At 38.0% G+C, this 25762-nt stretch overlaps 1 protein-coding gene across 7 annotated transcripts; it reads left to right on the forward strand.

Annotated features, from left to right (window-relative positions):
* Positions 1 to 2148: 2148 nt before the first annotated feature.
* On the forward strand, positions 2149 to 23130 carry LOC106070068 (uncharacterized). Of its 7 annotated transcripts, none has more exons than XM_056012682.1 (10): positions 2149 to 2359; positions 12745 to 12865; positions 13007 to 13087; positions 13297 to 13358; positions 13451 to 13538; positions 14479 to 14695; positions 16105 to 16204; positions 16354 to 16434; positions 16958 to 17197; positions 20635 to 23130. In XM_056012682.1, the coding sequence occupies exons 4-10, from the start codon at positions 13346 to 13348 to the stop codon at positions 21321 to 21323; spliced, it is 1428 nt and encodes a 475-aa protein (XP_055868657.1). In that variant the 5' UTR covers positions 2149 to 2359; positions 12745 to 12865; positions 13007 to 13087; positions 13297 to 13345; the 3' UTR covers positions 21324 to 23130. The 7 variants fall into 7 exon arrangements, with proteins under 7 accessions (XP_055868657.1, XP_013085349.1, XP_013085353.1 ...); XM_013229895.2 differs by having other exon boundaries at positions 12782 to 12865; XM_013229899.2 differs by having other exon boundaries at positions 12782 to 12865; positions 16123 to 16204.
* The last annotated feature ends 2632 nt before the right edge of the window (positions 23131 to 25762 follow it).

Here is a 25762-nt window from a genome sequence, read left to right on the forward strand (position 1 = left end):
CATGAAATACTATGCCAACAAAAGCTCCTTATTCCCACTCCGCCCCTGCCGATAGGCCACACAAGCTTGCGCCCAAAACCACTAGACAAGCCCTCACCTGGAACCCCCAAAGAAAGATGAAAAGAGGACAGCCCAGAAATACATGGCGCCGCGATTTGGACGCAGATGGGAAAGAAATATAGGGACTGAGACGCGTCCAGAATCGAGACGCTCGGACGCAGGGGATTGGTGCCGAGGCAAATTCCCCAGACGTACCCACATACAGAGATAAGATGAGAAATATATTATGCACCGAAATGTAAGTCCTGAATATATATGTTATTATATTTTTTTTTCTTACCAAATAAGTGGTGATGCTAAAGATTTTTTTAAAAAATAAATCGCCTGTTACTCGTTGCAAAGAAGTAGATTTTTGAAAGCATTTTCCCAGACTCGTATCTTGCAATGTGCGGGGAATCAGGTGGTGAAGGAAATCAAACTTTACCCCCGAATCAACCCATTGAGCAATAGATCCTTATTTAACAGCTAGTAGTAGGTCTATTATACAACTAAACGACGCAGGGCGTATTTGGAAACAATTAAGGAATTATATAGGCCTACATGTGCAGTCTGTTGACCGACAGCGGAAGCCTTGATACAACGACAATTACTTCTCATCTCATGCGAACTATAGGAACACCAAGCATTACCTATATATAGATCTATATGGGCATAAAATGTTGTTAGCACAAGCGAAATTTTGGAAATTCATTTAAAAAATGGCTTTTTTAGATCTATAAACAAAAAAAGGAAATGCCCTCAATTTCTGGAGGAATTTAGTTTTCCTTTTTTTTTTTTTCAACTTTTCAAATGATAATTTTAAGTTAAATTGTTATAAGTTAGGCCATAATCTTCAAATACAAAAACAAAATTTAATAAAATACTCTGAAAGACACAAAGATAAAGGCACATTCCTCGTCCCATATGCTAGGACAAATTTGTACAAATACTCCTTCTTCCCTAGTGCTATTAGAGCATGGAATGGGTTGCCTGAGCTAGCCAGGAAAACCAGTGACTTGGCAGAATTTAAGTCATTGGTTAATATGCATGACTAAATGCATGACGCGTAGGACGTAATCATCTTCTTTTTTGAAGTAACGTCTGTATTATATAAGATAAGATAAGAAATGTATAGGTCTATATAGGCTACTAACAATCTTGATTTCCTGTCTTAAATCCTGCCATAATTGGGTAGGTGTTTCTATAATTTTTCTTATAATATTTCTCTTGTGCTTCACTCCAATAGTAATGAAAATAGATTCTTAAATGTTTATTCGTGCTTTTCCATTTTCTTTTAGATGTGCTTTTATTTTGACGGCAGGCGGCCGTGTCGTGCTAAACGCCGCATTAAATGCGCGATCGCTATATGGTCTAGACTACTATCTTATCTTATATAATACAGACGTTACTTCAAAAAAGAAGATGATTACGTCCTACGCGTCATGCATTTAGTCATGCATATTAACCAATGACTTAAATTCTGCCAAGTCACTGGTTTTCCTGGCTAGCTCAGGCAACCCATTCCATGCTCTAATAGCACTAGGGAAGAAGGAGTATTTGTACAAATTTGTCCTAGCATATGGGACGAGGAATGTGCCTTTATCTTTGTGTCTTTCAGAGTATTTTATTAAGTTTTGTTTTTGTATTTGAAGATTATGGTTCAGTGTTTTATGTATTATTGCTACTTTACTTTTGAGCCTTCTGTCCTGAAGGCTTTCTAAATTTAGTGATTTTACTAAAGGTGTTACTCTAGTCAAATGTGAATATTCGTTTGTTATGAATCGCACTGCTCTATTTTGTGTCTGTTCTAGTTTCTTAATGTTTTCTTGAGTTGAGGGGTCCCAAACAGAGGATGCATATACTAGACCCTATACTGTCGTTCGGTTGTCTTGATCAACTGTCCGCTGCCATCACAAGTCGTTCTATGGGATATTCGACTTGGAATCTAGATATTATCTTCAACTCTGGGTCTGTTAAGATATTTTTTATTATTATTATTGCTGTTTCTTGCGTAAACCCAAAACTTGCCTAGACCTAAATCTATATATGTTAGTGATTACTCATTGATTCTCCTTTGGAAGAACACGATTAGTTTTGACCAATGAGAGCCCAGTTTCTGCGAACTGTACTTTAACGACCCTGATTATTAAAAGATGCTGCTTATGGAGAATAATGACAACAAAGCCAGACAAAGGAAATCTTGTTGACTTATTATTTAACTTAAAATGAGAACGGTATCATGGAATTAAAGATCTAGGGAGTCTATTTCGTTTAATTTTTGAAAGACAGCCTTTCCTCATAATGTACGACTACGGTAACGGTTAGAAAAGCATTTTTTTTAAAGAATAGAAGAAATAATAGACTAGAGACAGAGTCACTAGAGAATTTATTTCTGAATCTTGAATTTATTGAAGTCTGAAGTTATTCTATTCAAGTCTATTGTCTATTGTAATGATTGTAATGACAAGATTGTTACTTCAATTATCAACACTTGTAATGTAACTCAACTCACAGTAACTCAACTGTTGTTTATTATTAAAAATAATAATGTAGTCTTATTCATTATTAAGATTATTGATAAATTGATTATTAGAATTAGATTTTAGATCTAGATTAAGATTATTAGACTACTATACTACTTTAGTGACACTCTAGTCAAATTAAATGTGAATTTTAGTTTGTTATGAATCTTATACTGCTCAATTTTGTGTCTGTTCCAGTTTCTTAGTCTTAATCATGTTTTCTTGAGTTGAGGGGTCCCTAACAAACAGTAACAAAGAATGCATATGTATTCTATTATTGGCCAAACCAAGGTTAAATTACTTAAAAAAACATTTTATTTTTATATTCTTATTTTATTTATAAAGTGAAATTTATTTTAATAAACCCTAATTGAAATTCTAATGCTTTGTTTGATTAGTAATCTAATCTAGTCGTAACAAAATAAGATGAAGTTAAGATCTAGAATAGAGGGAGAGAGAAGAGTCCAATAATATCTAGGAAATCTTGTAGTATCCCTATCTTGTGTATAAGTAGGCTATTTTAGATTCTATATTCTGCTATTTGCGATGACACAGATGCATATTTTGTCACATCTAATACAGATAAATCTGTTGCCCACCTGGGGTCTACTAAGTTTTTTTTTATTGCTGTCACTGCCTGCATAGGACTTTTCTTTGGGTCTCAGATAGAGTGTGTATCCTTCTACCTTCAAGGATCAGTTCTAGGCCCAGTACTGTTCACTATGTACACATAGTACATAGTACACATATCCACTCAGCGGTGTCATACGGCCAACCGGCATCTTATACCATTTCTTTGCCGATGACTCACAGTTATACGATTCATCAGTACCCTCAGAGGTGTCGCATCTGGCAGAGAAGATCAGTAGTACCGTTGCAAGGGTGAGCGATTGGATGGTTGAAAATAAACTCAAGATGAACGAAGACAAGACAGAAATAATTAAGATTGGCACTAGGAACAATGTCTCAAAAGTTGAAAGCACAGATTCTCTCTTAATCACGAACTGCCATGTTCCTTTTGTCCATGTAGTGCGGAATCTTGGAGTTTTCTTCGACTCAACACTATCTTTCGACCCACACATAAGTCAGCTCTGCAAAGGTCTTTATCTGCAGCTGCGCAGATTAGGCCAGATCCGACCATATTTAACAACGGAGTCAACAAAAACGCTAGCTGTGGCATTCATACTCTCCCGCCTTGACTACTGCAACGCCGTGCTAGCAGGTATACCTGATGACAAAATAGCCAAGCTGCAACGTATACAGAACAACGCAGCTCGAATAGTCCTTAAAAAAACTAGACAAGATTCTGCTACTACGCTCTTGCGCACGCTCCATTGGCTTCCCGTGAAAGTGAGAATCGATTACAAGGTCGCCACACTTTGTCATCAGTGTATATATAACAATGAGATGCCCTTGTACCTTAGCGAACTGATTACTCCATATGTCCCCCAGAGAGCCCTGCGCTCAATGGACTCAACGCTTTTAGTAGTGCCACGTTTCTCCCTCAAAAGCTACGGTCTGCGTGCTTTTTCAGTTCACGGACCAAAGGTTTGGAACTCACTCCCCATTGATCTCAGACAGACAACATGCTATACCACTTTTAAGAAGAACATTAAGACCTATCTGTTTAAAACTTTTTTAGATTAACTGTTATTCTAGCTCTCGTGTTTTTGTTTGTAATGTTGTTACAGCGCCTTGAGCCTACATTTTGTTTGTTAACTGTGACAAGTCAAAAACTCGCTGTCAGAGTCACTCTAAATTATCACAGCATTAATTATTATTTTTCATTATTTATTTATTTTATTTTGATTATTTCCCCATCCTACCCCTAAATTCTCCACCCGCCCCACCTTTTCCTCTCCAGGCTAGACTTAGTTGACCACATTGGAGATAGCTAAGGCGCGTCCTGTCATTTATCTGCCCTTGATCGGGGAAAGATGATCACACTATCTCTTTTGTCTTATCCGCCGGATGTCCGACTGACGGTCGCGGTTGACACCACCTTGAGGGGAATGCGAGTCAGTCTTTCTTTCTTCCCCCCCCCTCTCTCCCACGATTCTCTGTGATCTTACCGACAGGATGTCTGACAGCCGCAGTAGACACCACCTTGGAGAAAATTAGGCCAGTCCTTTCATTTATCTTCCCTTGACCGGGGCAAAGATACGCTCAGACTCTTTGATCTCATCGGCAGGATGTCTGACGCCGCAATTGACCCCCCCCCCTCTTGGGTGGAATGTAGGTCACTCCCCCCCCCACGTCTCTCTTTGATCTAAGAGATTACACGGGTCAACATACCGCGTGATACTCCAAGGTGCGGCTCTTGTCGGACTTCACCCACGTGTAAGCTAATTCTTAGCCTAGGACCTTTCCTGTGTCCGTCCACATTTCCCAGGCATATATAAAGTGAATTAAATCGAGTCGGACCCTCTTTCATTCTCATACGAGCTGAGCTATCGAGTCTGGACTACTTCATACATTCCTTCTCCTAGAGGAATACCTGGTGGTAAGCCGAACTTAATCACAAGTTCCATCTTAATTACTCTGTGTATATTTCCATTGGAGTTTATCATGTGTATTTTGCTTAGTTCATTTATATTTAATTAGTGCATTGTGTATTTCTCACTGGCGTAAGTAGAAAACATAAACATGTCCTATATATTTATTTATGGATTGCATTAATCTATTAATGCTACGTTGCTCAATTGATCGTTGATGCAACCATGTATATATTTGTACATCTTATTTTATTTCCTTTATCTCGGCTGGTCGCCTTGATAATTTTACTAGCGCACTGATACTGCGTCTAGTGAAGAGATGTGAATTATCCCCCCCCCCTTGTGTGTAAGGATTGGTCTCCCCTGTAGTCATTTCACTCTTACAAAGAGTTGCGCTCTCTCCATTCAAGTGCGTTCCATTGTTCTCGACCCACGGTCATATGTAAACAAACCATCTGGGTCACTGACCACCGCCATTTCACTCCCCCCCCCCTTCTTTCTCTATCCACCTGTGTTGTTTATTTGAGATTATTATTTCCCCTTCTATGTACATTCTTATATTATTATTTCCCCTTTTATGTACATTTCTATATTGCTACTATCTGCCATCTATTTTCCAAATCCCATTTGTCATCATCTCCCCTTTATGCTCTAAAGCAATTTTACCAATCTGACGAATGCACCTCAGTCGAGGGCATCGATAAGATGCATGAGAGGCATGTCCTAACTTGTCTTTATTTATCCGCAGCCTCCCTCAGGTGTTTGCCTATTAGTTTGAGCTTAGTGCTATTCAGCACTGCACTAGCTTACTGACCTGCCTATTTAGTCATTGGATCAACGATCTATTTACCTGCATCTGTGCTGGGTGCTATTCAGCACTGCATTTGCCTACTGAGATCTACTCAACTCTACCACTTGGCGCTATCGGCATTGCCCGCCTATTCGACAGCCCACCTGTCAAGCTATTAGGTGCGACGTCCCTATAGACCAGATCTGTGTGAGACGTCATAGCTACGCCAACCCTCTGCAACTCACTGGACATATCCTGTCAACCACGCTGCCCACGGCAGATCAGCTCTGTCCGCAGTAACCTTGTGCCCACGGTATCCGGCCACCCGCCATACTGTGCCCACTACAGATACTAGAACTTGGGACTGAGACTCCACAAGAACTATATCGCCGGCGTCCCTCTATCCGCTAGAGCGCCACCTCCAGCTGCAGAACCTCAAGCCAGGACACAGCCAGCTGCGACATCAACAGGACAACCAGCTAAGTCAGAGGACAAAGTGACATACTCTCTTATTATGTGCAAGAGTGATGATTAAACATAGAATATACTAGAGATAGATGCAAACCCTCCCCCTTTTTATTATTATATGTATATTTATGTAAATAAATATCCTTTATTTTAACTTTTGTATCTATCTTTCATTGCTTTATCTCGTTGCGTGTCTGCTCCCGATTCACATGCTGATAAGTGGGGGTGTGATTGCTTTCAAAAATAATCATCCCCTAGACATAAAACGTGCCAAACACACGTCACATTTCCCCACCTGTCACATTTTGGCGAGCCCGTCCGTGGATTTAACCCATTAGTACAGCAGGCACGAACAGGCAGCAATAACTAAAATTCCATATCAATATTTCTTTCTAAGAATATTTATAAGTATCATCACTTCGCATTATCAAGAGTGTCACTTCTGTCATATTTTATTTATTATTATTATTGCATTTCATGTGTAATATTTTCTTGCAGGAACTTTGTGATTAACATAGGCAGACACCACATTCCTTTTGCACTCTTCCCTATAACTTCCAAGTAATTGCTTTCAGCAGCTCCTTCCTCGTCTCCACCTCTTACTCTACTTCTGCTTTATCCCCCTCATTGCCCACCCCTCATCATTATGGCCAGCGGCACACGCTCGAAAGCGGACTCTGACATGAAGCAGAAAATGGCTGAATTGAAGGATTTTGCAGCCACCTTATTTGATGATGAGGCAGAACGGAAAGAATTTGTGAGAGCACGATTTGAGGCGTTTGAAAGAGAAGAAGAAAAAAGAAAGGAAGACGAAAAGGAAGAAAGAAGATTAGCAAGGGAGCATGAGCTAGCGATGAAGGATAAGGATAATGAAATAGCTAAAGAAAGAGAAAGAAAGGAAGCTGAAATAGCTATCGCCATAGCTAAAGAAAAAGAAATTACAGCGAGAGAAAAGATAGCCGCGGACAAAGAGAACGAGGCCGCCCGCCAGGCTTCTTCCGAGTCTCGCCCGGCTAGCCCAGCATCCTTTCAAAGTTCCTTGAACGGTCTACCCCACATGCCCATGGAGCACTTCGACGACAAGACAGAGAACATCGAAGTTTATCTTGTCCGCTTTGAGGAAGTAGCACGCTTCTACGGTCTGCCAGAGGAGAAATGGTGCTTCCGGCTATCCCAATGCCTCCGAGGCAAAGCCTACGAGGTTTACTCCAAACTTCCCTCCGGCCGGCGAGAGGACTACCCAGCCCTCAAACAGGCGCTACTCGTCCAGTTCGAGTTGACCGCCGAGGCCTACCACAAAAAGTTCAGAGGGTCCCGCCTCGAACGCAGAGAGACCTACGGTAACCTCTGCGAAAGGCTGGACAAGTACCTTATCAGGTGGCACGCTCTCAGCCAATTGCCAGAGACTTTTGATGGCCTAGCATGCCTCGTACTCTCTGAGCAGCTGTTAGAATGCATGTCCCCAGAGGTCAGAGTTTATGTCAAGGAGCAACAAGCAACTGCACCCGCTGACATAGCTTCCGCCGCTGATCGGTACTTGAACGCCCGAAAGGACTTAAAAGGCAAAGCAACCGCGACAGACCAGCAAACAGACCAACCAACTTCTCCTGCTCAATCCAACCTTCCTCCTAAAACTCCCCAGCATAACCAGGCACCAGGCCAGCAATCAGCCCCTCATAGCCACAATAACCGCCCCAACCACCAGTCTCGCTATAACCAGGCCAACTACTCTCAGCGTGACTCACGTCATGGCGCGCGTGACAGTAGACCCACCCCACATCGGCAGCAGCAGGCCCCACGGACCCTATCAATGGTGGTGCCAGTCCCTCAACCCTCTGTGATTGATCCATTTGACCAACCAGAGGAGGACACATACGTCGTCTCCACGATGGCCGTGGCTCCTCAACCCACTGCCGTTGATCTCAGCAGACCAGAACTCCCACCGGTGCTACCTCACCCCACCTCTTCTCCTCCGGGAGTAGAGAACATTCTGGCCAACGGTGTCGAAGTTTTGGGCCTATACGACTCAGGCTGTTCGTTCGGCGCGGTTATCAGTAAGGCACTGATTGACCCATCGGATCTCACTGGTGGAACAGTGACAATCCAGTCTATAGACCGTGGCACTCCTCCGCAGGTTCTACCTGTCGCGAGGGTCCACGTGGAGTGCAGGTACGTACATGGCACCATTGACGCCGCCGTCATGGACACGCCAGTGTACGACTTCATCCTAGGCTCCAAATATGTCCCTCTTGGAGTAGTCAATAAACCTTACTTCTCTCTGCCCGTCGGTAGATCGACGAAGCAGAAACGTGGTAGCAACCAGCAGGTTGGAAGCCCTGGTCGCCACACTAACACGCCTAGTCCCGACTCATCAGCGAAGTTCAAACCACTCCGCCCTGGCATTGACACTGCTAGGAAGTCACGAGTCAAACCGCATACGCGCACTCGTGAGGGTCTACTTGACCCAGGCCACTCAGCCAAAGTCACGCATCCCTCCTCTGACGTTGACAGTGTCAGAATGCCCCGAGGTAAGATGAACCCTTGCTCTCGTGGACTCACTCCTTTTCATGGCTCCCCAGCCACCACTCCGAATCAGCCTCCCCCTGGCATTGATAGTGTCAGGAAGTCACGAGGTAAGCCGAACCCCCGCGCTCGTGAAAACACATCTCCCTATGGCTCCTCAGCCACCATTCCAAATCAACCTTCTCCTGGCATTGATAGTGTCAGGAAGTCCCGAGGTAAGCCGAACCCTCGCGCTCGTGAAAACACTTCTCACCCTGGCTCCTCAGCCACCATTCAATATCAACCTTCCCCTGGCATTAACCATGTCAGGAAGCCACGATGTAAGCCAGATTATCGCACTCGTGGGGACGTTCTCAGGCAGAACTCCACATTCTTTATCAGGCCACTCTTCCCTGACATTGATCGTGTCAGACGATACCGAGGTAAGCTGACTACTTACTCTCGTGAAGAAGCGCCTCACAGCGGCCTCGGAGGTAAGCCCCAACGAGCACACGTGCCTTGGTCACCCCGCCTAAGCCCCAATCACGCTCCCCAATCCGCCCCAGGAAGGAATCATTACTCACCCAACCGCCCAATCTACTCTCCCAAGCAACCCCAAAGGTTTCACCCAGGTGATTCCGTACTCAGGGACGGGAAGTAGACCACGGACAGACTTGGACAGACTCTCCTCCTGGCATGGCTATCCCTTTATTTTTCCAGATTTTTTTTTCTAATGCTGTGATAACAACTGATCTTAAAGTTAGAGTGACCAAGAGATCCATCTTGGCGGCGGCGTATGTGACAAGTCAAAAACTCGCTGTCAGAGTCACTCTAAATTATCACAGCATTAATTATTATTTTTCATTATTTATTTATTTTATTTTGATTATTTCCCCATCCTACCCCTAAATTCTCCACCCGCCCCACCTTTTCCTCTCCAGGCTAGACTTAGTTGACCACATTGGAGATAGCTAAGGCGCGTCCTGTCATTTATCTGCCCTTGATCGGGGAAAGATGATCACACTATCTCTTTTGTCTTATCCGCCGGATGTCCGACTGACGGTCGCGGTTGACACCACCTTGAGGGGAATGCGAGTCAGTCTTTCTTTCTTCCCCCCCCCTCTCTCCCACGATTCTCTGTGATCTTACCGACAGGATGTCTGACAGCCGCAGTAGACACCACCTTGGAGAAAATTAGGCCAGTCCTTTCATTTATCTTCCCTTGACCGGGGCAAAGATACGCTCAGACTCTTTGATCTCATCGGCAGGATGTCTGACGCCGCAATTGACCCCCCCCCCTCTTGGGTGGAATGTAGGTCACTCCCCCCCCCCCACGTCTCTCTTTGATCTAAGAGATTACACGGGTCAACATACCGCGTGATACTCCAAGGTGCGGCTCTTGTCGGACTTCACCCACGTGTAAGCTAATTCTTAGCCTAGGACCTTTCCTGTGTCCGTCCACATTTCCCAGGCATATATAAAGTGAATTAAATCGAGTCGGACCCTCTTTCATTCTCATACGAGCTGAGCTATCGAGTCTGGACTACTTCATACATTCCTTCTCCTAGAGGAATACCTGGTGGTAAGCCGAACTTAATCACAAGTTCCATCTTAATTACTCTGTGTATATTTCCATTGGAGTTTATCATGTGTATTTTGCTTAGTTCATTTATATTTAATTAGTGCATTGTGTATTTCTCACTGGCGTAAGTAGAAAACATAAACATGTCCTATATATTTATTTATGGATTGCATTAATCTATTAATGCTACGTTGCTCAATTGATCGTTGATGCAACCATGTATATATTTGTACATCTTATTTTATTTCCTTTATCTCGGCTGGTCGCCTTGATAATTTTACTAGCGCACTGATACTGCGTCTAGTGAAGAGATGTGAATTATCCCCCCCCCCCTTGTGTGTAAGGATTGGTCTCCCCTGTAGTCATTTCACTCTTACAAAGAGTTGCGCTCTCTCCATTCAAGTGCGTTCCATTGTTCTCGACCCACGGTCATATGTAAACAAACCATCTGGGTCACTGACCACCGCCATTTCACTCCCCCCCCCTTCTTTCTCTATCCACCTGTGTTGTTTATTTGAGATTATTATTTCCCCTTCTATGTACATTCTTATATTATTATTTCCCCTTTTATGTACATTTCTATATTGCTACTATCTGCCATCTATTTTCCAAATCCCATTTGTCATCATCTCCCCTTTATGCTCTAAAGCAATTTTACCAATCTGACGAATGCACCTCAGTCGAGGGCATCGATAAGATGCATGAGAGGCATGTCCTAACTTGTCTTTATTTATCCGCAGCCTCCCTCAGGTGTTTGCCTATTAGTTTGAGCTTAGTGCTATTCAGCACTGCACTAGCTTACTGACCTGCCTATTTAGTCATTGGATCAACGATCTATTTACCTGCATCTGTGCTGGGTGCTATTCAGCACTGCATTTGCCTACTGAGATCTACTCAACTCTACCACTTGGCGCTATCGGCATTGCCCGCCTATTCGACAGCCCACCTGTCAAGCTATTAGGTGCGACGTCCCTATAGACCAGATCTGTGTGAGACGTCATAGCTACGCCAACCCTCTGCAACTCACTGGACATATCCTGTCAACCACGCTGCCCACGGCAGATCAGCTCTGTCCGCAGTAACCTTGTGCCCACGGTATCCGGCCACCCGCCATACTGTGCCCACTACAGATACTAGAACTTGGGACTGAGACTCCACAAGAACTATATCGCCGGCGTCCCTCTATCCGCTAGAGCGCCACCTCCAGCTGCAGAACCTCAAGCCAGGACACAGCCAGCTGCGACATCAACAGGACAACCAGCTAAGTCAGAGGACAAAGTGACATACTCTCTTATTATGTGCAAGAGTGATGATTAAACATAGAATATACTAGAGATAGATGCAAACCCTCCCCCTTTTTATTATTATATGTATATTTATGTAAATAAATATCCTTTATTTTAACTTTTGTATCTATCTTTCATTGCTTTATCTCGTTGCGTGTCTGCTCCCGATTCACATGCTGATAAGTGGGGGTGTGATTGCTTTCAAAAATAATCATCCCCTAGACATAAAACGTGCCAAACACACGTCACATTTCCCCACCTGTCACATTAACAGCGCTTTATAAATAAAATTATTATTATTATTATTATTACCTCTAAAAGTAAATTAAAGAGCTCTCCAGCTGACTCTTTCAGGAGTTATTTGCTGCTTTTCTCTATGCCAGTGATGGTATGCTGATGCCCATTTCTAAAGCAATTGCGTTCCCTTTATGATTTAGGTACACGTCCTGTTCAGCACAGCTGTTGAATGATAACTAGTTCCCTAAATCTAAACCATTCTGCTTTTGTTGATAGTCATACTGATATTTGTCAAATGTGTTTGACTAGGCCCATAGGTGACAAAATATATCATTTACTAATATTTCTTATGTACAGTACATGTATTGTTCATGTCCACATGTGAGTGAAATATACTTCTAAAGACTAAATCACAGCTTAGGAATTACTCTTTAAAGAAACTGGTGGAATATCACATTATTGAATGACTATTTAAATGCAATCAATGGGTATAGTGAGGGTTTAGACGTATCTAAATATTTGCTAAATTACATAAAAACATATCTTTCCTCCAATTTGAGGAAAATCATTTGTCACTGGTGATTTTGGAATGCATTCCCTGTGAAAAATAAAGGGATCACTGTGATATTTAAAATTTTAAATTAAAAAAAAACCTAACAAAACAACCAAAGATCACAAAAGTTTCACACTATTTTGTTTGCATTAGTAGCTTCACCAATTTCATTATACTGTTATATAAGCAAATGACTTGGAATTACAAGTGACTCTTTTTTTTTAAAAACCTTTTTAAGTTCTTTTACAAACTTAGTACTAATGTTTACAGGAATTCAGTGAAAGACTGCATTTTTTGTATTCTGTAGTTTTGTGTGATTGAGCCCAATGTACAAGTCAGTAGTTTCATTAGCAAAGGATGGATTTGGTCAACAGTTATTACTATCATTCTGGTAAATATTAAAATCTAATTAAATTGTATATTCTTGGAAATTCAAATATTTTTTTGCAAATTAAAAAAAACAATTGAAAATATTTAAAAGCAATGTTTCTTAATTGGATAACAAAAAGTAATGAATTTGTCACATTCACAGGTCCTCCATTTTAACTTTGCTGTTAACATGAAGAAGATATGTTTGAGCCTCTAGAGCTGTAATCTGTATATCATATCAGCGGTAAGTGTAGACTTCTTTTTTTTGATGTTTTTTATATAAACAGAATTCTTCAAAGTGATTTCTTTTGTTTTGTTTTGTTTTTTACATGGAGTATTACATTTTAGTCTGAAAAATTTTTTTTTTTCTTTTTAATCTAAAATTTTTCTCCATTGTAATTGATACCGTTTTAATTTGGTTTTGTGATTTTTATTTATTTATTTTTTTCCCAGATATTATTTTCTGAACATAAAGAAAATCTGAAGACGATCAGGTTCACCAATGGAGCCTATGTGTAAGTCTTAAAACATTTGCTGTCTCTCATTCCTCATTGTTTTGTTGCTGTTACAGAAAACTAAAATTCAGTGTGAAATATTGTTTTCCCAGCTGCGACAACTACACTTGCAATGCCTAGATATCTTGTTCGATTCAACCACAGCTTGTTCTTGAACTCATTATTGAACAATATTTCCAGGTAAGGTTTAGACTAGACATCTAGTTTAACAAAACTAAAGTCTCGTCTTGATCCAGAATTCTAGACTATGTGAATTTTGTTGTAAGCTGCTAAAATTCAACAATGCTATTTAGTTAAGTAATTTCAACTCTTTTAAGCTTCAATTACTCTAAATCTTTGATTTTACTGTTTTTCATTTCTACATGTTGATATAAAGAGTCTAGTAGTGAATTAGTTTTTCTTTAAACATGTGTAACCTACTTTCACAGTATTTTAGCAGGTATACTGTAAAATTTAAATTTTTAGAAATAATTAGGTAACTTTGTGTAACTACTTGGAACTGTCTCACAATCTAATTTTTCAGTATTTTAAAAATTTCTTCAATAAAATTTCTCCTGTAAAGCTTATAGTTTAAATGAAAAGTATTTCAGAAAAATGATTTTTACAAAATATATGAACTTAGCAGGGTTAAGTAAGATAAGCTCTGTCTGCTTTTCTTACTTTTAGAAAGTGCTGCACTGAGTAAAATTCTTTGTCCAGCTGATTTTAACTTTAGCCAATTGAGCAGTAAAATTATATCCCTTTGACATAAATTCGTAAACAATGGAAACTTTGTTTTTTACCTCATTATTCATTTGTTTCCCTCAATATATTATAATTTAATTATATTTTTAAAAAAAGCTCTTTTAAAGGATCATCATATAATTATGGTCATCCTTTCCGACCTTGTGATCTATAGGGTAGATGATGTTAAGGTCATCTGTTTCTATGGTTTAACTGCTATCAAGCAAGGTTTTAAGTGGCCAGAACAACCCACCGCCTTTAATTTTCCCCAACTAAAGTCAGGTACCCATTAGAGTTGGTTGTCATATTCTTCTCTATTTGTGTATTTGTTGTTTAATATTTCTGTTTTCTAAATAAAAAAAATATTAACTTATTAGGATGTGTCATTTTCTTCTAGTCGGTCTACGCTTATAACGATTTTGACGCAGACAACATCACACAGTCCGGTTGTGAACAATAATGTTGAAGGGGGCAGTGGTGGTGCCAGTAATGACGAGGATCTCTTTGGGGAGCATTACTTTCACATCTGTATCTACATCTGGGCCTGTGTGGTGGTCAGCAGCCTCATTGCCCTTTCAGTGGTAATCTTTCATATCGCCGTCATCTATTGTCAGGTTATTGTGACTTTTATGTTTCCCTTCTACATTGTTTGTGTCTTCATTTTAAGTTTTTTTTTTTTATTTTGCGGTCACATTGTTTCTACATAGATTTATATATTTATACATTACTGTGTTAATTTAACTCTTATTGTCAAAAACTAATATTACAATGGTTACATTTTAGCAATACATACTTGTCAGCTAGAAGATCATTTTAAGTTTGAGAATTGTATGTGAAATTAAATTTCATAAACTCTTGTATATATATATGTATATATAAAAGCCAGGGTTAGTTGTGATCAGCTTCTTCCTACAAATTTATGTTTTAGATACATGGAAATATATTTATTGCGCTGTCATTATTATCATTTAATTATCAATGTTGCTAATATAAGTTTTGTTGATTATTAAGAAAGGTTGAAATAGCTATTCTCCAGTTTTAGCCACGTATATGATCAAGTGTTTCTATCTTTTGCTACATTGATAAATAATTGTGAGCAGGAATTCTGCTCCTTAATAGTTCAATTAACTCTGTATGACAAGATATATACATCTTATTTTTTTTTTGGTCTTTTTAAAATTTAATCATAAAACTTTTACCAAGATGAGGTCCAACTTTTTGCCAAAATAAAACTAAACACAGCCTCTAAGTCCACCTGCAGAATTGAGCCAAGGGTTAAACCACTTGCTTTGTCCATTGTCTATTGAGAGACAGTTAAACTCGTGCTTTAATTCAAACTAAAAGCCATGCACTGTCCAGGGCATTACACAAAGTACAAGTTAAAGGGTTATGGGAGGAGGGGACCAAATGTAAAGAAAAAAATAAACAAAAAAATTTTCTTCTTTATCGAAACCCATTTTGAGAATATATAAAATAGTACTCACTAAAAAAAAATTAAGAAAACTGTTGGCAGAAGTAAGAATTCAGTCTAGTAATTTCATTACAAAGCTCCGACATTTTACTGCTGAGGTACACTTCTACATGTCCAAGTGCTAAAATTGTTAATTATTAATTTTTTGGATCATGATAGATTTCAAGGATATAAAGGTGTGGATCTTGATAGATTTCAAGGATATAAAGGTGTGGCGTAGTTACATTTGTCCCTTGTGAAAGGATGAAATGGGTTGTGGCCACTTTCTGATTTTCTGGGAAGTGAAGCGGATCCCACTAGGTGGTTTCAAAAATATATACAAATTTGAGCATCTTTATCATCTTTTATGTTAAAAAAAAAATCACATTAATTTTACATGCAATCAGTCATTCCATTGTGTCCATCAAAGCTGATTGTTTTTTCTTGTATATGTGTTCATACTGTTGACATTATTGATTGTTTCCTTCAGTACAAAGTATCGATCACTAGAAAGAAATGAAGGTATTAGTGTTACTTGTAATTCTCTGACTCATTGCCCTCTGTTATTTCTAGTTACATTTGTCCCTTCAGAAATGGGGTTGTTGTGGCCGTTCACTGACTCGCTGGGAGGTAAAGAGGATCCCACTAAGGAGGTTTCAAAAAACAGAAGGAGGTAAGATTTTTTTTTTACGTATTATGATCACTAACTAGTCTGCCCTATAGATTGCAAGGACTGAAAGGGGTATTTTTAAAATTAAATGATGACACTTTGTGTAAAATATGTACTGAATAAGATAAAGATGCTATTTTTGATTTGGTTAGATGACTGTCAAGATAAATGTCCCATATGTCATGAAGAGTTTAATGAGGGACGTCTCATAAGGCAGTTACCATGTAACCACTGTAAGTTGAAGTTTGTACTGTTCTTTTAACTAGCAATAAGAGAAGGGGTGAGGAAAATAGCGCAATTCAGGCACTGCTGACACTTTCTCAACCTGTTGTCCTAGAATAATTAACTATTATGTTAAGAAAATCTTTTAAATATTTTTTTTTACTTGTGTTTTTTTTTTTTCCTCTGGTGCCATGTCCTTATGGCAGCCATTGGCATTTTTTTTTTGTAGTCAGAACATTTCATTTCTAGAGCCTTATTCTGCAGTTAAAGTCTAAGTTAAAGACTTCCTGTCCCTCCTTGTGACATAGATAATCGCTGCATCATTCTGATGTTCTTGAACATTGTCTTTTGTCGTTCTGACTAGAACCTTTTGACAGATTAGTGTCTTAGAGAAAGCACTCTTTCGTTTTGTGTGTTTTTTTTTTTTAAAGAAACGTGTAAATGGCTGAATTTTTAGCTTTGATTAGCTTGCGTCAAAGTATAAGAAATGTTTTTAAAAAAATGGCTGAGCAAAACTTTCTTTTGTTTGGACAGGTTACCATAGTTACTGTGTAGATAGATGGTTGGTGAAGATGTCCAACAGATGTCCACTGTGTAAACAGCGGGTGTCCATCAGTTTGTTCTGTCCTTGGAACAAGCAGCAAAGAAAGAAGGAAATGAATGGGCTGATAACTGCACAGGCAGAAGCTGAGGCTTCAGTGGATGAATCACTTCCATTGCCACCACTTTCAACCTTGACCCCACAGAATTGGTATGGTGAGGATATCATGTCAGGTAATATCTAGGTGTAATAATAAATCAAAAGGTATCATGGAATCCCCATATTTATGAAATTTTATCAAGCAAAAGATTAGGGCTCATTACAAAAAATTTTTACAAATCAAACAAGAACATAAAACTGAAATGCTAAGAAACTAGAACAAATACAAAAATAGAGCTGTGAGATTTATAACAAATGTATATTCAAATTTGATTAGACTAACACCATTAGAGTTAGAGACTTTTCAGGACAGAAGAATTAAAAGTAAAGTAGCTATAATACATAAAACACTAAACCAGAACTTACAAATAGAAAAACAAAACCTAATAAAATACTCAGAAAGAAACAAAGATAGAGGCACATTTCTTATTCCATACTCTATAACAACTTCGTACAAGTGCTCCTTCTTCCCTAGTGCCATTAGAGAATGGAATGGGTTGCCTGAACACTTAGCAGAGTTTAAGTCATTGATTAACATGCACGACTAGATTGACATATCAAATATTGAAGTAACGTCTGTAATATACAAGATAAGATAATGAAATGGTTCACTAAGCTAGTTGATGGACAATATTTATAGCTTATACTTTGAAAAGTTTATATATATGTCATACCTCGTAATCCATTTGCAAAAATTAAATGTGACATTTTAGAAAGTCATTCTTTATTCTTTCAGGGTTCGTAGCGCTCCTAAAAACTCCTAAAATCTCCTAAAAAATGAAAAGTCTCCTAAAATCCTAAAATTCTCCTAAAAATTGCAGAAAGTCTCCTAAATTTTTTACCCAATATTTTTTAAAAATATAATTTTGCTTATTTCTTACTAAAAATGCGGGGGAAAAAAAAACAAAAGCGTAACTAGGCATTCTGATCGCATGACGTTACGGGCTGGCTGTGTTAAAGAGCTGACCAGTGACCCGTCTACACCGCCTTTCACCCACTTGTGAAGCGCGACCTCGTGATTGAAGATGGCCTTGGCTCAAGCAAGCATTTCACCTGGCAGTTTTTTTCTGAAGTCAGCGTAGAAATGTTTGTTTCCATTTATTGTTACCACTAAAGACGCGCTAGATCTAGTCTTTAGTGACTATTGTCTATAATTAGTGCAATTACCAGCCTAATTGGTAGGCTACACCCCTCTGGGCCCTCCCTCACCTAAAATCTTCTTGTTGTAAGTGTAAGAGTGACTTCGCGTGGAAAGTCGGTAAATCATCTAGATTTAGCTAGTATCTAGTAATAGTATCTAGATCTAAGTTAGATCTAGTGAAGATAATTCGCACGCAACCTGAAAACTCAGTACATTTTTTTCAATTTAATGATCTCGATACATCTAATGTCTAGATTACTCTAGAAATACGCTAGATTCTAGATTTACGCTAAATCACTTAGAGTCTAGTGAAGATAATGAGTGAAAAGCCCGCAAATTTAGTGACTTAGATCTAGACTCTAGATCTACGGTATATCCAGTGAAGATAATTTGCACACAGACGTGAAAAGTCCGCAAATTTTAGTGACTTAGATCTAGACTCTAGATCTACGGTAGGGCCTATATCCAGTGAAGATAATTTGCACACAGCCGCGAAAAGTCCGCGAATATTAGTGACTTAGATCTAGACTCTAGATCTACGGTATATCTAGTGAAGATAATTCTCACACAGCCGCGAAAAGTCCGCAAATTTTAGTGACTTAGATCTAGACTCTAGATCTACGGTATATCCAGTGAAGATAATTTGCACACAGCCGCGAAAAGTCCTCTAATTTTAGTGACTTAGATCTAGACTCTAGATCTACGGTATATCTAGTGAAGATAATTCTCACACAGCCGCGAAAAGTCCTCTAATTTTAGTGACTTAGATCTAGACTCTAGATCTACGGTATATCTAGTGAAGATAATTCTCACACAGCCGCGAAAAGTCCGCAAATTTTAGTGACTTAGATCTAGACTCTAGATCTACGGTATATCTAGTGAAGATAATTCTCACACAGCCGTGAAAAGTCCGCAAAATTTAGTGACTTAAGAGTTAAAGTCCGCGAATTTTAGCGAATTAGCTTTAGAGTCTAGATCTTCTGTAAATTTAGTGAAGATAATATTCACACAGCAGTGAAAAGTCCGCAAAATTTAGTGACTTAAGAGTTAAAGTCCGCGAATTTTAGCGAATTAGCTTTAGAGTCTAGATCTTCTGTAAATTTAGTGAAGATAATATTCACACAGCAGTGAAAAGTCCGCTAATTTTCGTCACTTTGATTTAGACTCTAGATTTACGCTAAATCACTAGAATATATATAGAGTGAAGATATTTCTCTCACAGCCCTGAAAAGTCCGCGAATTTTAGTGACTTAGATCTAGAGTCTAGATCTATTGTAGATTTAACGAAAATATTTAGCATACAGCTGTGAAAAGTCCGTAAAAATTATTTCACTCGTAAAAGCCAGGGAAACTATACGGTTGAAAAAGATTCTGCTAGGAAAAAAAACGCGAATAGGTCGAATTCCCCCCACCCCAATCCAAAAGCCATTTTTTAGTAAGCAAATGTCAACTAAACATTCAAATAGGCCAATATTGCCCTATATATTACAGGCTCTGTTTATGAGAAGGATTTAAGTTAACTAATAGAAGAATAAAACATTACCTCAAATGCACACCATGACTCTAGTATCTATAAGATACACATATGAACTAATAATGTACATTTCCATCACAGAGAATACACATTATGAAGGCATCTCAAGCATGTTTCTTATTTTAAAAAAATGGAATAGCAACCATTTGTAATGTTCTTAAATAAATCTTTGAAAAAAAATGGTTGTTTGATGTTTTGGGATGACAGTCAAGTTGTTACTTGATTAAAAGATAACTTTCATTACATTTTCTGTGGACATGCCACAGCTGATAACATTGTTTCTGTGGCATATTGGCAAGATATTTATTATTTTTAAAATCAAATAACAATAATTGATTTGATAAATGCTTAGTTTTGTTTATGTTTTACTGTGTATCACACAAACGGACGGGAAACACACACACTTATCATACATTTCATCCTTAAAAAAACTCCTAAAATCTCCTAAAATTTTGTCATGGAAAAGTGCTACTAACCCTGTTCTTTCCATAGATACAGAAACAATATTTATGTTAATCATTTTGAATATTGATTTGAAAATTTAGCAACATTTTTTTTAACAATGTCAGTTATTCTGTTTAAGTCAGAATTCCAACTTTTAAAAAATGCCTTGAAATTTTGGTGCGTCAGGATTTTAAATGTTGATTCATCCAATGGGTACCCCTTATACCTCAGTTCAATGTTATGTAAAATCTATTTTAGCACTGAGATCAATACATTTTCTAAATGCATCAAGTGTTTATTATTGCTCTTGAATGAAAATTATTATAATCAAATATTAATGTAGAATGCAGTGTCTTCCATTTATTATTTATCTTTTTTTTTTAATTAACTAGGTCCTAGTAAATTCATTATCATGCGACCTGGAAGACCTACGCGAGTTATTGATGTTAGAGAGCAAAAGAAGAAGGTCAAGGCTGAACAGGAAGCTAAAGCCCTTGCTAAGAGACAGCATGATGAGGCTGCTGCTTTGTCTGAAGTTCCTGAAGGGTTAGAAGAAGAAGAATCTCTCCTGAAAAATGTTAGCCGTCAGCCAGAACCTGTCAACGTGTCATGTGTGGACTCTGCTGATACCAGGACATTAGCTTGTAAGTGTGTCCATGAGGGCAAGCCTTGCTTGTCATATTGTAAGTGTAGAGAGCAGGACTTGCTGTTGGAGTCAGAATGTACGGCTAGCTGTGACATTGATGAAAGTCCAGTACTAGGAAATCACCACAGAAATCTAACAAAGCATTCAAAAACTGATCTTAGCAAAGGACATTTTTGTGATCCTTTGGAAACGACAATAACATTAAACAGTCGTTCCAGCAGTGTTGTGTCAGCCAATCATGCCAGGTCAGAAACTCCTACCATGCAATATTCTAATGACAAAGTCCCATCTACATCAGTCCCAATCAAACATCGAACTTGGCCAGAGAATCTCAATCAGTGTTCCTCAGAGGTGCTGGAGCTGAATATGGTGGTTATAAAATCTGATTCTATTGACCACATTTACCAGACTTCGGACAATATTAATAGTTCTTAACAAATGTCATCAAGGTTACTTTTGTTCTGAGTACCGTACTTCCAAACCAAAAAAAAAATTTACACATTATATGTTGGTGCATGAACAAATTTTTTGAACAAATTTTTTTTTACAAAAATGTTATTGATAAAAAAAACAAAAAAATAGAAAATAGTGTTTCTGAATGACCTTCACCCCCTGCTGGCAGAAACTTCAAAATGTATGTATTAATTAATTCCATGACATGGTGCCACTTTGTGTTAAAAAAAATAGCTTACTATTTTTTATTGAAATCATTCCTTCCACATTAGATCCTATGCATTGTTTTTAACCTTTTGATCCTAACCCAACTCCATCTCACCCACATCTAACTTTTGGTTACTTCTTCAAAAATTTGATTTTTTTTTGCCTGCCTTTCAATTAGGTCTATATATATTTTTCCCCCCATTTCTAATTTGTTACTGGATTGATAAACATGTCTCAGAAACAAAATTTGTATGACAAGAGGAATCTTTTTATTTTAAGGGGATGTGTTCCTATATTCTTTACTCATTGGAAAATGTTATCACATCTGTATCTAGGAGCTGTCATGTTTGTATGTACATGAGATTTGGGTATCAGTACATGTCTTTCCATTAACTTGATAACAGGTTGGTCTAGTGATAATACTCTCAGCTGCTTATCTGAAGGTCTTAGGGTTGAGTCTGTTTGGAGAAGCTAGCCAGGAACTTTATTTGGCATTAATAGAATGGGCTGAAGTCCCAGAGTTACCCCAGCACTAAATGAACAACTGACCTTAGCTGTGGAAAGCAAAGGCAGTAAAATGTGTAGAATTTAATACGGAAACAACTGTACTTTATGTCATCCATGCTATTTTCTGCTTTGACGAAGGGAAGTTTACTTCTATTTATTTGGTTGTGTATTATTTATTTGAATTTATTTCTCCACTTACCTAGGATATTTAGTAGACATTCTGTTACTTGGTGAGAGGCATTTTGACTTGCTTGTACTATTGCTATTATATCTTTTTTTTTTTAAGCCTTTCTCTTGCCTTGTGTCTGGAGTATCTGGTGGTAAATGTCTCAGGACTGGTTGAAGGCTAGGCACTCTTATTGGGTAGCCAGTTAATTTTTCTGTTGGGCCATTAGTCTACCTACAGTAGGACTTGAAATAGATGACATTACTTGATATTTTTTGGCCAGCATAGTAACTGTGTATCTTTATGAAGAGAAAAGACAAATAAATATTGGACTAAAGCTAGCTGACCCTGGTATGTGATTGTTAGAGGCTCACTATCTTGGCTTATATCTTTGTTCTTGTTTCCAGAAGATGCAAGAGTGGGGCTGCCAGTAGGCCACTGCATTTACTTTCTTTTTTTTTTTTTTTTTTTATCCAATCTTCCCTGATTTTTTGTTTAAAGAATCTGTGGTCATCATGTCCAGCTTTTGCCTCAGCATCATGATCTCTAAATTCTTGAAATTCATTTGCATCTCATGAGTTCACAACCCTTGTCCAGTTTGTGGCTATGCATCTGTTCCATGCTGCGACTCAGGATTTTCCTTCAAGAACAATTCCTGTAAAGCCTCTTAATTAGGTTTTGGTGCTGCGAACAGATCAGTATTCTTGTCCCTTTGCAGTGATTAAGAACAATGGAAATAACACACAACTCCAGAGTTATTAGCTAACCACTTGGCTGTAGCTATTGGTCCAAACTGCCCACAGGCTGTGATGTCGCAGGTCAGTGTTCAGGCCTTCTGTAACGAATGATCTTGAATAGCTATTACCTTTCTCTTCTTCCTGCTCTCTCTCTCTCTCTCCTCCCCCCCCCCCCCCCCGGCCCCCTTCCAGATTTTGTATAAGATTGTATTTGTTAGCCCAAGAGGAGAGATCTTATTGTGTTAGATTATGTTTTGTTAAATAATTGTATGATTCTCCATTGATTCAGCCAACTTCTTGTGTTCTATTGTTAGTTACATGTAAATTGTACAAGTTTTGATAGTGTTGAATAATGGCATTCTCTTTTCAAGATGTAGAACTATTGACACATTCTTTACAAAAAGAAATACTTTTGTTGTGAATCAATCGATAGCATATATGTATGCATGACATTCGAAGTGTGACAGGGAATTATGCCATATTTGTGATTTAACCTTGATGTTCTCAAAGTACTTATATGCACTTTGTAATGTAAAATATTGTTTTCATTATTGTTTTGATTTATGCCATTTGTAGAGAACAATGAATTGAACTAGGCATGCTCTGTACACCATGACGTAAATGTTGATCTTTTAGTTGATATAGTTTAACCACATTCAAACAATCGATAAAGAAAACTGAGATCTATGTTTCTTAACTCTTTCTCTCCTAACTGACGATACCAACGTTGATTCCACCAGAATGTGGTAAATAATTACGGAGAGAAAGGGTTAAGTAAACAGACTAATATTTAAATGTGGATCATTTGAACAGTTTTGTTGTATAAATGAAGTTGATAAAGTTAACCCATATAGGGTTGTTGGATGTACTACTGTGACTAGGAGTATGGTGAGAAAAAAGAACAAAATTACTTGGCAGTGCGCAGCCAGGATTTGACAACTATTAAAAAACAAAACAACTTAAGAGTTAATGTTAATTGAAATCCAGAGCAAGAACAAAAAATATACTAAATGACATTTAGTTACTGTACTTGACAATTAGCTACTGTACTTTCCATTTGGTTACTGTGTTAAAAACAAAATTTACTCCACTTTCGATAATAATCATCTATTACTACTTGTGGGTGGACAGCCAGACACAGCTCTTAAATATCTGTTGTTTTTTTTTTGTTTTTTTTTTCAAATAAGATTAACTTTCATTGCTATCTGTGTAACCCATTCCTTCAATACCTTTATCTAAAATAAAAACTGCTTAATGGTTAAGCATATTATCCAAGAGGCCCGTATAAGACACTGGCCCCCAAAACACCCCAATAGAAAGAAAACTCTATGGAGAGCTCCCTGATTTGGAAACCACTGCGCAGTTCATCTCATATATTGGTCTAGTCATCTGAATACTCCAACATAACAATGAGAACGAAGAAGAAGAAGAAGTAAAGAGTATTATTATAGTTCTCTTTTGATGGAATGATTACTGATTGAAAGGCAGTGCCATAATTGTTCTGACTGACACTTTGACTAGTAGCCCATGAGTGCTATAAAAAACCACCCCAAGTCAGAAACAAGTAATATGACTTTACTGGTTTTATTGTTACCTAACTTAACTGATGTTTGTACTCTTTTTAACATTACATACATTCTAGTGAGTAAGCTGTTTTGATGTACTGTTGGAAAAAGATCACTCCCTGTCAAAGTTCATTAGGTCATATAGTTTACTGGAGAATTACTAGGTACAAAAGAATATTTATTTCTACGCTTTGAAGTTACTTAGCTTTGTAAGAATATTCTTTTTCAGCTAAGTTTTTATAACCATTGTTTTCAATTTTCCAAATGCTTTTAAATTGATTCAAATATTTGTATCAATATTTATTTTTTTAGATAATTTTATTGAAATGTTAAACACCTTTTTGTAAAATTGTACACTATTACCATATTTGTAAATAGTTCGACCCAAATGTTTGAAAAGAGTAAAGACATTTTTATTTTATTCTTTTCATTTACTAGTCAGTGGTGAGTGCTAGCAAGTTGTTCTCATTTCTGCTAGTCATGTTGTGTGATGGTTGTTATCATCATGTCTCGTTTTTTTTTTTTTTTTTCAATTCATGGTTTTTCATTTTACAAAAAATCTGATTATACAAATTGAAAAAAAAAAAAATGTCAGTATATTAAAAAAGAACTTTTATATTATTGTATACACATTTTATAATCATATTTTAAAAGTATTTGAGGTTCCCTTTCAATTTTGTTATCATATGACATAACAAAGTCTGTCTAATCAAACCAAATCGAAACCAAATAATGTTGCTTCAAATTATTTTGTATTGCAAGACATTGTCATGATATGTGAATGAATAAAACATCTAAGTACCCATTTCAATTGTGTTCCATTTGATTGACTTTTTTTTAGTTCAAGTCTTGTTGGAAGTGTTATTAGCTCAATTCTTAGTAGATTCAGGTCAATTAGCTCACACTTTTATCATGGTTAGAAATTTGAATCAATTCTTTTGACAACTTTTCACTATCCTGTCGAGCTGAAATTTTCCACTCATGCTGCCAGGAAGGCATTTATTAAAATTACCTAAGATCACTTTTCGACTCAGAGCCGGAAACAACAGAATAAGACAACATATGTTCCGGAAGCTAAAAGTCGGGAATAGCGGAACCTGCCCTTGTTGAGCATCACCAGAGAATGCTATGACTTTCAAAGCTGCTTACTATATCAAGAGACCCAAACAAGACTCAGGCCCAAAGCCCTCCTATAGAAGAAAAACTGTACGGAGAACTGCCTAATCTGGAAAACACAGT

The sequence above is a fragment of the Biomphalaria glabrata genome, chromosome 15 (assembly GCF_947242115.1).
Source record: "Biomphalaria glabrata chromosome 15, xgBioGlab47.1, whole genome shotgun sequence".
Taxonomy (NCBI): Eukaryota; Metazoa; Mollusca; class Gastropoda; family Planorbidae; genus Biomphalaria; species Biomphalaria glabrata.